The 13,751-nt window shown below is 42.3% G+C and overlaps 1 protein-coding gene across 4 annotated transcripts in view; it reads left to right on the top strand.

Annotated features, from left to right (window-relative positions):
* LMNTD1 (lamin tail domain containing 1) overlaps nt 1–13,350 on the top strand; it is a 47,950-nt gene extending 34,600 nt beyond the window's left edge. For 2 of the 4 annotated variants that reach the window (XM_051850348.2, XM_051850347.2), the window contains one exon: nt 3,734–4,086. In XM_051850348.2, coding sequence (XP_051706308.2) covers nt 3,734–4,071 — 338 coding nt within the window. In that variant the 3' untranslated portion in view covers nt 4,072–4,086. Of the gene's footprint in view, nt 1–3,733; nt 4,087–4,426; nt 4,567–6,212; nt 6,276–11,830 lie in introns of those variants that run through there. The other 2 variants (XM_008259504.4, XM_051850350.2) reach the window with 2 other exon arrangements.
* Nucleotides 13,351–13,751: the final 401 nt, after the last annotated feature.

Genomic DNA, 13,751 nt, shown 5'->3' with positions numbered 1-13,751 from the left:
TGACTTCTATTTGGTAATGTACTAGAAATCCAAGTACAATAAGACAAGAAAAATGAATATATGCATTCCCAGTTACTCTATAAACTTGCATTTCTAGGACCTACATATGCCTAATAAATATATACATGTATGCTCTGAAAGATACATACAGTAGTAGGCACAGCAACTGTACTTGTGTGAGCTGGAAGCAAAAGGCTCCCAATTGTTCACCAAAAACATAATGGATAAATAAATTGATGTATTCATATGATCCTGTGAGTAATAAATAATGAATGCACTGCTATTATGTACAGTATCATCAATGAATCTGAGAGGCATGATACTGAGAAAGATGTGACATTAGAAGGAATGTATATTCAGTGACTCCACATATATAAATTCAAAAACATACAAAACTGGCTGGAGCCATGGCTCAATAGGCTAATCCTCCACCTGCAGCGCTGGCACCCCAGGTTCTAGTCCCAGTCGGGGCCCCGGATTCGGTCCCGGTTGCTCTCCTCTTCCAGTCCAGCTCTCTGCTGTGGCCCAGGAAGGCAGTGGAGAATGGTGCAAGTATTTGGGCCCCTGCACCCGCATGGGAGACCAGGAGGAAGCACCTGACTCCTGGCTTTGGATCAGTGCTATGTGCCGGCCGCGATGGCCATTGAGGGGTGAACCAACGGAAAAGGAAGACCTTTCTCTCTGTCTCTCTCTCTCTCACTGTCCACTCTGCCTGTCAAAAAAAAAAATACAATAATGAACCATGGCGTCAAAGGTTAGAAGGAAGTCCTGACTCTTGGAGGGCACACAAAAAGTGCCTCTGAAATACAAGGGTCCCCTTCTCGACCTGAATGGTGCTCATGGGGAAGTGTTACTGTTTTCATCATGCTGTGCTATCATGACTTACGAACTTACCTCCATGTGTGTCATTCTTACAAGTGGATTTTCAAAATCCAATGACAAAAAAAGAAAAATTATAAAGAAAAGAAAGCATGATTACAGCAGTGAGCCCTGACAGCTCATACCCTGAGAAGAAATAAAAAGAAAACCTAAAAAAAAAGTTGAAGAACTCAAAATGAATATTAATGGCATGAGTCTTATTTAGTGTAGAGGCAAAATAGTCTGACCATGAATAAAATCCCATCATTGGGGTTGGTGTTGTAGCACAGTGGGTTAAGCCAGCACTCGCAAGACTGGTGTCCCATATTGGAGGCCTGGTTTATGTCCCGCTGTTCTGCTTCTGATCCAACTCCCTGCTAATGCACCTGGGAAGGCATCAGAATACGGCCCCCACATACTTGGGTCCCTGTGACCCATGTGGGAGACCAGAATAGTGTTTCTTGTTCCCAGCTTCAGCCTGACCCAGATCTGGCCGTGGCAGCCATTTGAGGAGTGAACCAGCAGATGGAAGACCTCTCTCTCTCTCTCTTCTGTCTCTCACTCTCCCCTCTACTGCATCATGCTGACTTTCAAATAAATAAATCTTTTATTTTAAAAAGGCTATCATTACATTACAATGAGTTGGGAATTTAATGTCGTATAGTGTGACATAGTTCAGTCATTTCCAGGAATACCTTATGGCAGAGATGGCCAAATGCAACTGCCAAGTCATTCTTCCTTCAAACACAAAAACAACAGATGCAGGGAAGCCCAGACACATGGCCACCAAGAATAAGGCCCGTTTTCCTCACCCTCTGTTGCCGCCATCGGGACCATGCGCCCACATTCTTTACAATGGAAGGCAAACAGAAGCTGTGCATGCAACCACTGGATGATGCCCTTGGAGTATGTGCACCCTGTGCCATCCCTGCCACTTGACAGCAGGGCCTGGGGCTGCCATCTTTCAACCCGGGTTAAGCCATGTGTGGAGTCTGGAAGAGCCCTGCTAGGTGCCCCGTGTTGGCACAACTCCAGACTACCAAGTGGGAGAGAAAGCATCTCATTTACGCCATTGTTACGTTGGATCATTGTGTCTGAGCCGGATGGCCACACAGCATTTCTGCCCCTTCAGGATTAGTTTCATTTAATAGGCTACTGGTCAAAAAGAAAACAAAAACCACAACTAGAAGAGACTTTTCCAAGACAGCTAGATAAATCTGAATACAGAAGGAGTGGAAGACGCTGAGTCATTCTCAATTGTGCTGTGGTTTTTGACCTGTTTGGTGCAAATTTGGCAAAATACTGGTGATGGAGTGATAGGTGTACAGGTTTGGCTGTATCTTTCATTGGTATGTTCCAATTTTTTTTGCCTTAAAAGTTTAGAAAAATGCACAAGACAGTGTCACTCCCCCATTCGCGGAGGAACGACACAGGACCCTGTGCTGTTCTTTCGTCTGCTTGGCCCTTCCCAGGTTTGCTGCTGGTTCTTCCCAGGTTGGCTGCCGATCCTTCCACCTCCGTGGAAGGGCGGCTCCCCCTGCCACTTTCCCCACTTCCGCGAGGGAGCGGCACACCGCTGGCCAGCTCTCTCTCGGGGGCTGCTCAGATGTTATCCGGATGTTCCCCTTAGATGTTCCTGGTGCATGTCGTCTCTCTCCTCCTTTATAGTCCTCTTCCACCAATCCCAACTCTGCTACCCACACGCCGAGTACGCTGCTCTCCTCCAATCAGGAGCAGGATCAGCTCCTGCAGGTTATTGGTCGAACTGGAGGCAGCTGCGTAGAAGCTGTTTACTCCTCTCCCAGCACCATATTGTGGGAGAGCAGATGCATAGAATAAGTCTTAATTCCAGGAACTTAGTCTAGTCCGAGTTGCTCCCCACAAGACAGGTTTTGGGAGATAATGTTGAGGCACCTGACTTGTGGAGGGCCCAGAGGCGTGGTGCTGAGAGCAGCTGGAAGGTGCAGGCCCTCAGCAAAGCAGCTGTGTGTGCACTGGGTGGCAGGTGTCCCCGGGGCCTAGAGACCACGTGCTTCCCCCTTGCCAAGAATCGCATGCTGACTGTGGACAACGTTGGTAGTCTCCTAAAACTCAGGTTAAATAGCACAGACTAATCTGAACATAGTGTCTACAGACAGTGTTTGAAGCCAACATTGTGGTTATGTTCAGTGTTTAATGCTCCCTGGTTGCACACTTTGCAATGTATTTTTCCTATTATCTGTGATCCATATTGTGTATGGAGGTGGGATTTGTTTTAACTGGGGACTTTTCAGCTGCTTCTGTCTTCCGTGCATATGTTTATAGCACAGATAATAGTGCCTCTTCATTTCCACACTTGATCTTAGCCAAAAGGCCGAGAAGCGATGCCTCTTCATTTCCGAGTGTTGCAAAGTCACATAGTCAAAGTCAAGCCGCTATAATAAAATAAATAAAACCACAACATAGAAAATCTAATGCAGGAATGGACCGTTTAAAATTTCACCATTGTAAGCTCTACAGTAAGATCACATTTGTGGAATTTTATTAATGTTGGATTGTGGGCAATTACTTGTCATAGTTCAATAGATTGGACTTATCTGTCTTGGGATGAAAGTGTTTTTTTTCCTAGATGGAATTGTTTCCAATACAGATTTAAGATCATGTTTTATGTATTCTTCAGATTAATGTCTGTTATTTTTATTGATCTGTGCCTGTATTGCACAGTTCAGTATATCACAGTAAGAATTTGGAATGTCTAACATCACATTTCTGTGAGTAGGCAGAACGTTAATATTATATATACGGATGTGTGGCAACACTAGTCCACTATATAACCTGAAATTGTATGGATCAAAATACAATTTTTAGTTCATTTATTTTCAATTTTATTTAAAAGATGGAGAGGGAGAGATTGAAAACAAGAACTCCCATCCACTCATTTACTCCCCAAATTTCCACAAGCGTGGGGACTGGGCCAGGCCAGAGCCAGTAGGATGGAGCTCGACCCGGGTCTCCCACGCTGGTGACCAGGACCTAACCGCTGGAGCCATTACTTTGTGCCTTAACAGGAAGCTGGTTGCAACATCATCATATTTCTACAGGACTTCCCCCCCCGCCCCCGCAAAGAACAAACCAGTGAGTCCTACTGCATGTCTCCTCTTAGGGTTGAAACAAAGATTTCTTGATTGTGTAACAGAGAATTTTAAGTTATTAGTCCCAATAACAGAGTCCTAGTTGAGTAGCATCATTACTACAAATCTTATGTCAAAACATTTCATGTTTACAGTGCATTTAAATTGCCATTTAGTTATAAAACCTTACAACTTCATCACTGTAAATAAATGTCATTAGTGATCCATTTCTTCACACAAGTCAAAAAATACTATTTCAGGAAATCAGAGTATTCAGATTAAAGTTACTTGGTGCTAAATGTTTCAGGCCCAAATAACCCAAGAAACTGTTATCAATTGGCCAGGATGAACACATAAACCCCACCACTTCTGTCAACCTGGCATTAAATTCCAAGAAGTTAAGTGGATGGGAATTTTCTACCAATGCTTTTGACTCCACAGGACTTTGTGTCTTCCAGAACAAGCTGCCAGGGTGCAATCAAAACCTTTATCCTCGGGCCGTCAGGTTGGAAGGACACCCATGAAATATTTACAAGGTCTGTTTCAGGCCAACGAATTTTCTCTGAAAGATGAGAAGGAATGAGTTACGCTGTTCCTACACCCGAGCCACTGCAGTAGTGAGGAAAATCTCTTCGGATCTTAATTCTAGCCCACATTCATCACTGACTTTTCAGGAAGTTTATACTGAAGTGGGCAAAGAGGCACCCTAGTTGATTAGATGCAGAGACCTGGAGGTGGCTAAGAACATCACTCTGCTAACCAGAACTGCTGCATTTTTGTTCATCTTCCCGCTAGGTCACATTTGCACCTCCAGCTTTGGGAGATCATTTATTTGTGATCAAATACTAGCAGTTTAATTTGACAATTCTTCTTAGCTTGTATAGAAAACAGGTTAGATGTGAGTAGGGAGTTTTTAAAGTAGCAGCTCACGTCTGATTTACTGATAATTTGTACGTGGGATCATATGATTTAGCACTATTTAAGTTTGACACACTAGTTTCATATATGGAAATTATATTTAAACAAAATCCCTGCTTAAGAGCAGTCAGACCTTCCTATCACTGGGCTGTGAATCTGCACATTCAGTCTACTGTGGTTGAAGATATACAGGAAAATAATAATAAATTGTGTCTGCATGAACATGCTCCCTAAACAAGACAATGTAACAATGTTCACATAACATTTGCATTGTATTGTGTATATAAGGCATCCAGAGATGGCTTAGAGGATATAGGAGAGGCAGGTGCTTGATGCCATTGTTGACCCCACTGGGGACAACCTCATTTCATGGCTGAGTGCCTGCATCTGCTCCTTTGCTCTGTGCCCAATTCCAGTTTCCTGCTGATACACACCCTGGAAGGAAGGCACATGGGAGACAGCGATTGAGGTCCTGCCTATCTTTTGGCTTCAGCCTGGTCCACTCCTGTTTGTTGCAGGCAACCAGCAGATGGGAGTTCTTTGTCTCTCTGCCTTTCAAATAGAAAATAAGTTTAAAAATATAAAGCACACAAGCATATATGTGTCAGTTATATGCAGATACTATACCATTTTATATTTATATTCTTGGATTTTTAAAAAAATGGCTATATAACCAGTTTATCATTTGATTTCATTTTCCATTGCATTTTTGATGGTCTCATCTACAAGAGACTTGACCCTCTGTGGGTTTTGGTATCCACAGAGAATCCTGGAACTGATCACCTGTGGATACTGTGGGACAACTGCCTTTGTGGGTGACAAAGCCTCCGAGTTTGTCAATGAGTCCTCATTAATGTGGACTGACTAACCCAGCAGGGCTGGCAGCTCCCCCGGGTGTCCATGAATTTGGGTCCATATTCTTCCCCAGGCATCACACTTCATCCAGCTGCCTTGTCACTGTGGCACTTGAGAGCATAGACAGGCTGTAAGAACATTTAGAGGGCAGTCAAATCATTTTCTGAACCCCTGTTTGTGAAAATGTATCTTCCAAGATGGATATCTATTCTCTCAAAATTTAGATAAGTTCTGTCTTGTATACTCCCTGTTCAAATGACTCTGGCCTTACTAGCAAACAGTCATTTTCAAGTAGTTTTTAAGCCACATGGCTCAAGTCTCCTTTAAAGACAGTCCCTAGCCTATAGGCTTCTACTTCAAATGAAAGAAAATCCTTTTGTTACTACCTTATTTTAGGGTTTGTTTGTTTTTGGAATATTGAAGTGAACTTCCTTTCTCAGCTCATCTCCTTTTATAAAATTTTATTTTCAGGGAATGGAAAAAAGAGGAAATCGAAGTTACCAAGCAATAGATAGTCAATTCCAAACTCTAAAAGTAAGTAACAGAATCACAAATTTGCTTTCCCTTCCCCCCTCAAAAAAAAAAAAAAGACTAAAACAGTTTGCAGACAAGTATTTAAAACCCATTAAAAAGTGAACTGTTACTGTACTCGTGGATTCTGTAATCACAAATTCTATGATGAATATATATGTTGCTTTTAGAACAACCTGTTTTTGACTTGTGGAATGATAGACTTTCTAAGAATGGGGAAGGAGGAAATATCACGTCTTTACCCTTTCTCCCATATCCTCATTTTATCCTTATCGGAGAAGTTATGAGTCCTTAAAATCCAGTCTCCATATCCTCAGAAAACAGCCTTGCAGCTGTATTGGTTCAAGGGGAGGGACTCTGGCCTCTACTGGTTGCCCATGACTTGACGTCATCTAAGCAGTCACGCCCTGTGCTGCCTCGTCCTTTTCAGGATGATGACGTCTCACATAACCTAGGAAGATCTCAGCAGAGGCATTTCTCTGTGTGCTGAGTGACTGAGTTTAAGCTGCTCCCCTAAAAGCTGATGACAAGGTGATGGTGTTGGCCAGGGATTCCTTTGGATCAGTCCCTGTCTGTAGTTCAAGTCCATGACTGATCTATTTATAAGTTTTCGTGCTCTTTTTTTTTTCTGGCTAGGCCTTTAGTTCGTTCCTTGGTTTAAAGTGGAAACTACAGCTACCTGAACTCTAACTTCTCCACATGAGGGTGCTTCAAACATTCATGGAGAATAGAATTTTAAAAATAAGTTTACTTTGATGTGTAAAAAAATTGAAATCTGTTTTCTTATGATACTTTTTTTTACCTAGAAACCTTTTATTTAAAGTATAAAACCCTCATACATTTCACCTATACAAATTTAGAAACATAGTGATTCTTCCCACCTTTTTCTCCTCCCTCTATTATTCCCATTTTTGTATTATACAAAGATCAATTTTCAATTAATTTTTGCACTCATCGGACTAACCCTACATTAAGTGAAGAGTTCAACAGATAGCATGGAAAAATAAAGAAATCGGTCCGTCAACATTCAGAACAAGGGCCGCTCAAAGTCATCACATCTCAAAGATGACACACATTTTTCATGACCTTTTTCAACACTTCTGGTGAGAACAGATTTCAAAGTTGTTCTGCACCAAAATAAACATCTTTTAATTCCATCTTCCATGAACGCTGTGAAAACCCCTCATATGCTGAACTCTGCAGACGGGCTGAATTCTGCACACAGCCTGTGGCTCCCTGTGGTCCACCAGCTTCCCTCAGTGTGTGCTCCGACCTGTCCTCTCTTCCCTGCTGGCACGGCTGTCCAGTTCACTTCAGCGTGTCTCTGCCTTCATTCTCCCTAATCATCAGCTGCTTCTTTGTCTGAAGGTCACCTACAAGTCCATTCTCCACTGTAGCTTCATATCCTTGAACTCCCAACTTTGTGAAAATGCGATAGCCACAGTGCTGCTGGTAGAAACTCTCTGCTCAGACACTGCAGATAGAACCTGGGGTCTGTGAAGACACTCATTCCAGGCTTTTGATGGTAGAGAGAAAACACTAAAGTCAGGGCAGGCATTTAGTGCAGTGGTTAAGCCATCACGTGGGATGCTTGCATATCATATCAGAGTGTCTGGTTCGAGTCCCAGCTCCTCCCCGTCTAATCCATCTTCCTGCTAGTCAGACCCTAGAAGGCATCAATGACTCAAGCACTAGGGTCATGGCCGCCCACTTCGGAGACCTGGGTTGACTTCCGGCTGGCTATTGCAGGCATTTGGGAAGTGAACCAGCAGTTGGAAAATCAATCAATCAATTCTCCCTCCCCCCCCATCCCTCTCTCTCATCTGCCTTTCAAATAACGTGAAAGTAATTTTAAAAAAATTGAAATCAAAGAAGTGAATTACTAAAATTAACCAGTAGTTAACTGTGGAGCCAGAAGTAAACCCAAGGTGTTTTTAATCGCAAAGAGCTGGAGAATCCAGCCTTGGTTCCATGGATATAATTCCTGCTCCCAAAGGTGCTGGGTTCAGTGTACACTGAGATCCAGTTACTGGAGTTGCCACTGGCATTAGTGGCATGCAGGCAAAATGCAGAGGATGAGATCTGGGATATGCACAGGCTTCAGCACCTCTCGTGCTTCTACAGTGCAGTTACCTGTAACTTCACAGCCAGTAGGAAATTCTACTGAAATATTAAATCTGCATTTGAATTAGAAAGGGTACATTTTATTATACCAAAAATGGTTCTTTTGGGCTGGAAAAAAATGTTCTGAATCATCTCAGTGGATACTGAATCCTATGATTTTGGTGAAAGTCTTTAGCCTTTATTTTTTACCCTTGGATATTATTTTTATTTAATTATAGTGGTCAGAACTCTGTTCACTGACCTCTCTGTGGCAGATTCTTTGGTAGCTTTGATCCTTTCTTGAACCAAACTTGTTCTAGAGAAGTTTGCAGCCTCTAAAGATAGTTTACGACCGCCTGAGATACCTCCCTGGCCATGTGGTGCTCCCTGCTGGACTGGCCAGCCATGGCCTTCAGAATATTCAGAATATTTCTGAAGTGCTCCCTGGGGGCAGAATTTTACTCATTCATTGTACCTCTGTGTAAGTGAATCACCTGTCTGCCGCCTTCGGCTCGGAAATCTATGGTATTTGTTCATGGAGAATTGTCCAGAGACGAAGCCATCCTGTGTTAGGTACTTGCTGGTGTGTGTGAGCATCCCTTCACGACTTGCGGTGCCATTCACTGGTGTACTGTTTCATGGCTTTCACGGTATCCTGCCTGAGCCCACGTGGTAGACAGGGCTGGGCTGATATTATCTCCACTGAATGGTTGAAGACACTTTAGCTCAGTGAGATTGAATAATTCACCTGAAGTCACAGGGACAGTAAGTGGCAGTGTTGAGACCAGAGAATCAGCCTCATGCCAGTGCCCTTCACATAACTCTACCAGTTAGGCCTTAGGAGTGTCTGTCTTCTTGCTCCGCCTCCAACGTATCTGGTAGGAGAGCACACCACACTATTTGGAAGTAGGACGAGGAGAACTATTCATTCACATAAGAAAGGGTTGGCTGCCAGGAGAACCTTAAGGCTTCTTCTCTACTGCAAATCAGATTCAGGTCCTACTTCTGTAACTGCTAGTTAATAGAATGCCAAGTGCAAGGCAAGCACAGGGAAATCAAGTTCAGTCTCAGAGGTCTTTGCTAGTGCCTTGCTTGCACTAGCTGACTAAAAACACGCAATGCACTCAGAGTTGTGACTCTCAAAAGCTCTTTTTCATCAACATGAAAGGAATTCAAAACAATCTGTGACAATTAAATGAAAAATTAGGTTATTTTGCTATGAAAGTTTTTGGAGGCCCAACATAGTTTTTTTCATAATATAAATTTTCTGTGAGCTTTTTGAAGACCCCTTGTGCTTTGTCAAGAATATGTGGGAGTTCTGTAGCGTATTATGGACTCTGTGTGTGTGTGTGTGTGTGTGTGTGATGTCTCAGATGCAAAACTGCATTTCAGACACAGATGGCTCTTAGAGAATAAAAAGGGAAGGACATAGCTGGGTTTTTTAAAAGGTTAATTTTATTTGAAATGCAGAGTGACAGAGAGAGAAAGGGAGAGACAGACAGACACACACACACACACACACACAAACCCTTTCCATCTGCTGGTTCACTCCCCAAATGGCAGTAATGGCCAGGAAGGGGCCAAGCTATAGCCAGAAGACAGGAACTCTATCCTGGCCTCCCACAGAGCTCTTGGGCCATCCGCTGCTGCTTTCCCAGGCACGTTAACGGGCAGCTGGATTGCAAGTGGAGCAGCTGGAGACCCAAAAACACACTCCAGTATGGGATGCCAGTTTTGCCAAGTAATGGCTTAACCTGCCGTACCTAAAGGCCAGCCCCCAGAATTGGGTCTTGTCACATAAGCAGTTGCATTAGGATCCCTAGAAAGCACCAAAATCACAAACACAGGATATTAAGTTCAAAGTCTACAGAAAGTTTTATAAGGGAGAGGCACTTCTGTGTCTAGTCTCGGACCCCCCTCTTAGAGCACCGGCAGTGGAGTCCTCCCACGAACTGGGCTGTGTCTGCCTGTCTCTTCCTGCTCTGGATGGTCCAAACTGGGTGGTCCAGCAACAGGATATTCTTCTCGGCCTCCAAGGGCCCTTTCTTGTCACCTCGATGAGAATGTTCCACGGCAATTTCTCCTGGTGTTAGTTTTTGTTAGAGAGGAGTCAGAATTTAGCAGCCCAGAAAGAGGGACTAACACTCTGAACTATTCTCAAAAGGGAAACTTCCCTATAGCCGTTCTGGTTCCATTTCCAGTGTCAGTGTTTTCTGTCTCTGCTTTGTGGTGTGTTCCTCCAATCCCTGCACTTGTAGTCTACCAATTTCCAGAATCCTCCAGTTGGTTGAAGTTTCACAAATATTTGTTTGCCACAACCTCCTTCTTTCAAAGTGTGTTCTCATTGTCCCAGTTTCACTGGGCTCCCCACTACATGGGAAAAGACTTCCCATAGTTTAAAAAACACTAAAGGCCTGAGCAGCTGTTGTCCGCAGTTCTCCTTGCATAAAAGAGGTCGAGAGCACAACACCTTGGGCGGGAGACCATCTGCTCAGCATTTGACCAGAGATTCAAGCCAGTGGCTCACAGGAACTAAAGCTTTCTTTTTCATCTATCACAGTCTAAGGGTGCTACTTGGTTTTTTCGAAGTCTGGGGCATCTCTTAGCTATTTGAAGAAATAGATGATTAGGCAGTAAACAAGTACCCCAAGAAGGAAATGAAGGATGTGGACATTTATAAACGGGGAAGTCATTTAGTACAGCTATTAAGATACTTCTTGGAATGCCTGCATCCCATATCAGAGTGCCTGAGTTCAAGTCATTGCTCCACTTCATATTGCGACTTCCTGCTAATGTGCAGCCTGGGATAAATTAAGTGATCGCTTAAGTAGTTGAGTCCCTGCCTACCACATGGGAGACTTGGACTGAGCTCCTAGTTCCTGACTTTAGCCTGGTAAAGCCCAGGCTGTTGTCAGAATTTGGAGAGGGAACTAGTGGGTGGATAATTTTCTCTCTCCCTCCCTCCCCCCCTCCCTCCCTCCCTCCCCGTCCATCCTCCCTCTCTCTTTTGTCTCTCTGCCTTTCAAAAAAATAATAAAATTAGAAGTAGATGAGTAAATCAGTTACCTCAGAACTAGTTTTGTCTTCATATTTAAGATAATAAACAGTACCCATGCCAGCTAATGAAATAGCAAAGCTGCTTAGAAGTCAAAGAAACATCATAAATCCGCATTAGAATTGTAACCTAAACAAGTATACATGTTACCAAGTTGAGTTAGCAGGAGATAAAAAAAAAAAAGAATAATCCATTCACCTTGGCAAAAGTTGAGGTATCACAGAAAGAATTAATTCCCTCCTTCCATGGGTATACTCAAGACCTGCTGCTTCTAGATCTTAATTTAAGCTTGACGGGAATGACTCTAGACAATGCTAATTCATATTTCTATAATACTTGCAGCATATTTCCACTCTGAATTACACTTCACTCTGCATTACCATTTGACTTTTTTGTTCAGGACAATAATATCCATGTCTAGAGAAAGCAAGGATGCTCAGCATATCACAGTCCACCTTGAACACCATGGGAAGACAGTGGCACTCAAGAAGATGCTTTCTAAAAGAAAACAGGTCCTCGGGATTTCATTGTAGTTGTTTCTTAAGTTGTGGAAAAGTCAAAGTGTTTGTTTTCTAAGCAGTTAAGAACAACAACAGTGGTCAAAAACAAAACCAGCATAGTCTTTATTTTGTTCACATGAAGTGCCCTGGGGTGATTTCAATCTTTTATACCCTGCCCAACTATTAGGACTACAACTTGTGCCATTTCCACAAATTCATTCCCAAAGGCTCATCTGTTGGGAATTATGAATCTTGTGATCTGTCCTGTTCTCTATACTTGGAACCATTCTTCTTGACATGTAAATTAACTCAGCGTCCTCTTTACTATAAAAATGGACCAAATTTCTATGGAGTAAGTCACTGGGAATTTTTAAACTAGCTTACACTTACCTGAAATTTAGCCAAAATAGTCTTTGCCTTCACCAAGTGACATTATGTAAAAAATCCCATGGGTAGGAAATGTCAAAGAAACAAAAATGTTTTATTTAAATAATATGATAAGACTACCTTTTCCCCTAACCATTATCCCTCTTTATTCTATAGATGTCTTGTTCTATACCTACCAATGGTATAGAAGTTGAAAAATAATGAAATACGCCATTATTCATGTGGATCTTGTTTGTAGTTAGAAGGTATGATTGCTTCAAAGCATCAGAAAATATCCTGCCCACATCTTGATGCCCAGTTTAATTTGATTTGTGTGTATTTATGTAGTACAGGGAGATGAGGTATATACTCTCTGGGGATGTAAGGAAGAGGGAAGTGAGAATTTTCCACCGAATATCAACTTTTAAAAAATAAAGAAGAGTAAAATAAGCCAAAATTCATTGGTGGTAACAAAAAATGGAAACCCATTCAATTTTGTTGGTATATTACATTCAAAGATCAAGAGCTAATCATACCTTATTTTTCCAAAATTTGCCAAGGGATTTGAGCATATCTTTTTGTACACCAGTGGTCAGTAGAATATTACTTACAATAGCCAGAAGGTGGGAACAACCCAGTGTCCATCAATAGATGACTGAGTTTTTAAAATTTGGCCCATTATACAATGGAATATTGTTCAGGCATAATGAAGAATAATAATAATATCCATGCTGTAGCATGGATAAATCTTGAAAACATTCTGAATAAAATAAGCTAACCACAAAATGAAAAAAGCTGAATGATTCCTTTTATATCAATAGGAAAATTCATAAGGATGGAGAGGAAATTCATAAGGATTCCAGAGGTTCAGGGAGGAGAAGAGAATGGGAAGTTACTGTTTAATGGGTACAAAGTCTCTGGGATAATGAAGATACTCTAGAAATTGGAGATGCTGCAGCAGACTCATAGAATGGCAAATGCCCTAAATAGCACTCTGGCCTCAGAGTCAGCCCTTAAGGCATTCAGATCTGCCTAAAAAATCCCATGAGAGTTTCGCAGGCATGGAAAGCCAAGACACTGTGGCAAAAAAAAAAAAAAAAAAAAAAAAAAAAAAAAGAGACCTAAATGAAAGATCTCTGTGAATGAGATCCCAGCTGAAAGAACAGGCCATCAAAGAAGGCAGTACCTTTCTCTGAAGGGAGGAGAGAACTTCCACTTTGACTATGGCCTTGTCTAAATAAGATTGGAGTTGGTGAACTCAAGAGGCTTCCATAGCCTTGGCAGCTCATGACAGGAGCCTCGGGTGATGACTGACATCATAAATAAGAGTGCCAATTGCTTAATCAACAACGGGAGTCACTGTACACCTATTCCCCATGTAGAATCTCTGTCTTTAATGTGTTGTACAATGCGAATTAATGGTAAAACCAGTCTTCAAACAGTACTCTCTACTTT

The sequence above is a fragment of the Oryctolagus cuniculus genome, chromosome 9 (assembly GCF_964237555.1).
Source record: "Oryctolagus cuniculus chromosome 9, mOryCun1.1, whole genome shotgun sequence".
Classification (NCBI taxonomy): Eukaryota; Metazoa; Chordata; class Mammalia; order Lagomorpha; family Leporidae; genus Oryctolagus; species Oryctolagus cuniculus.
This window is presented reverse-complemented; position numbering and strand designations above follow the sequence as displayed.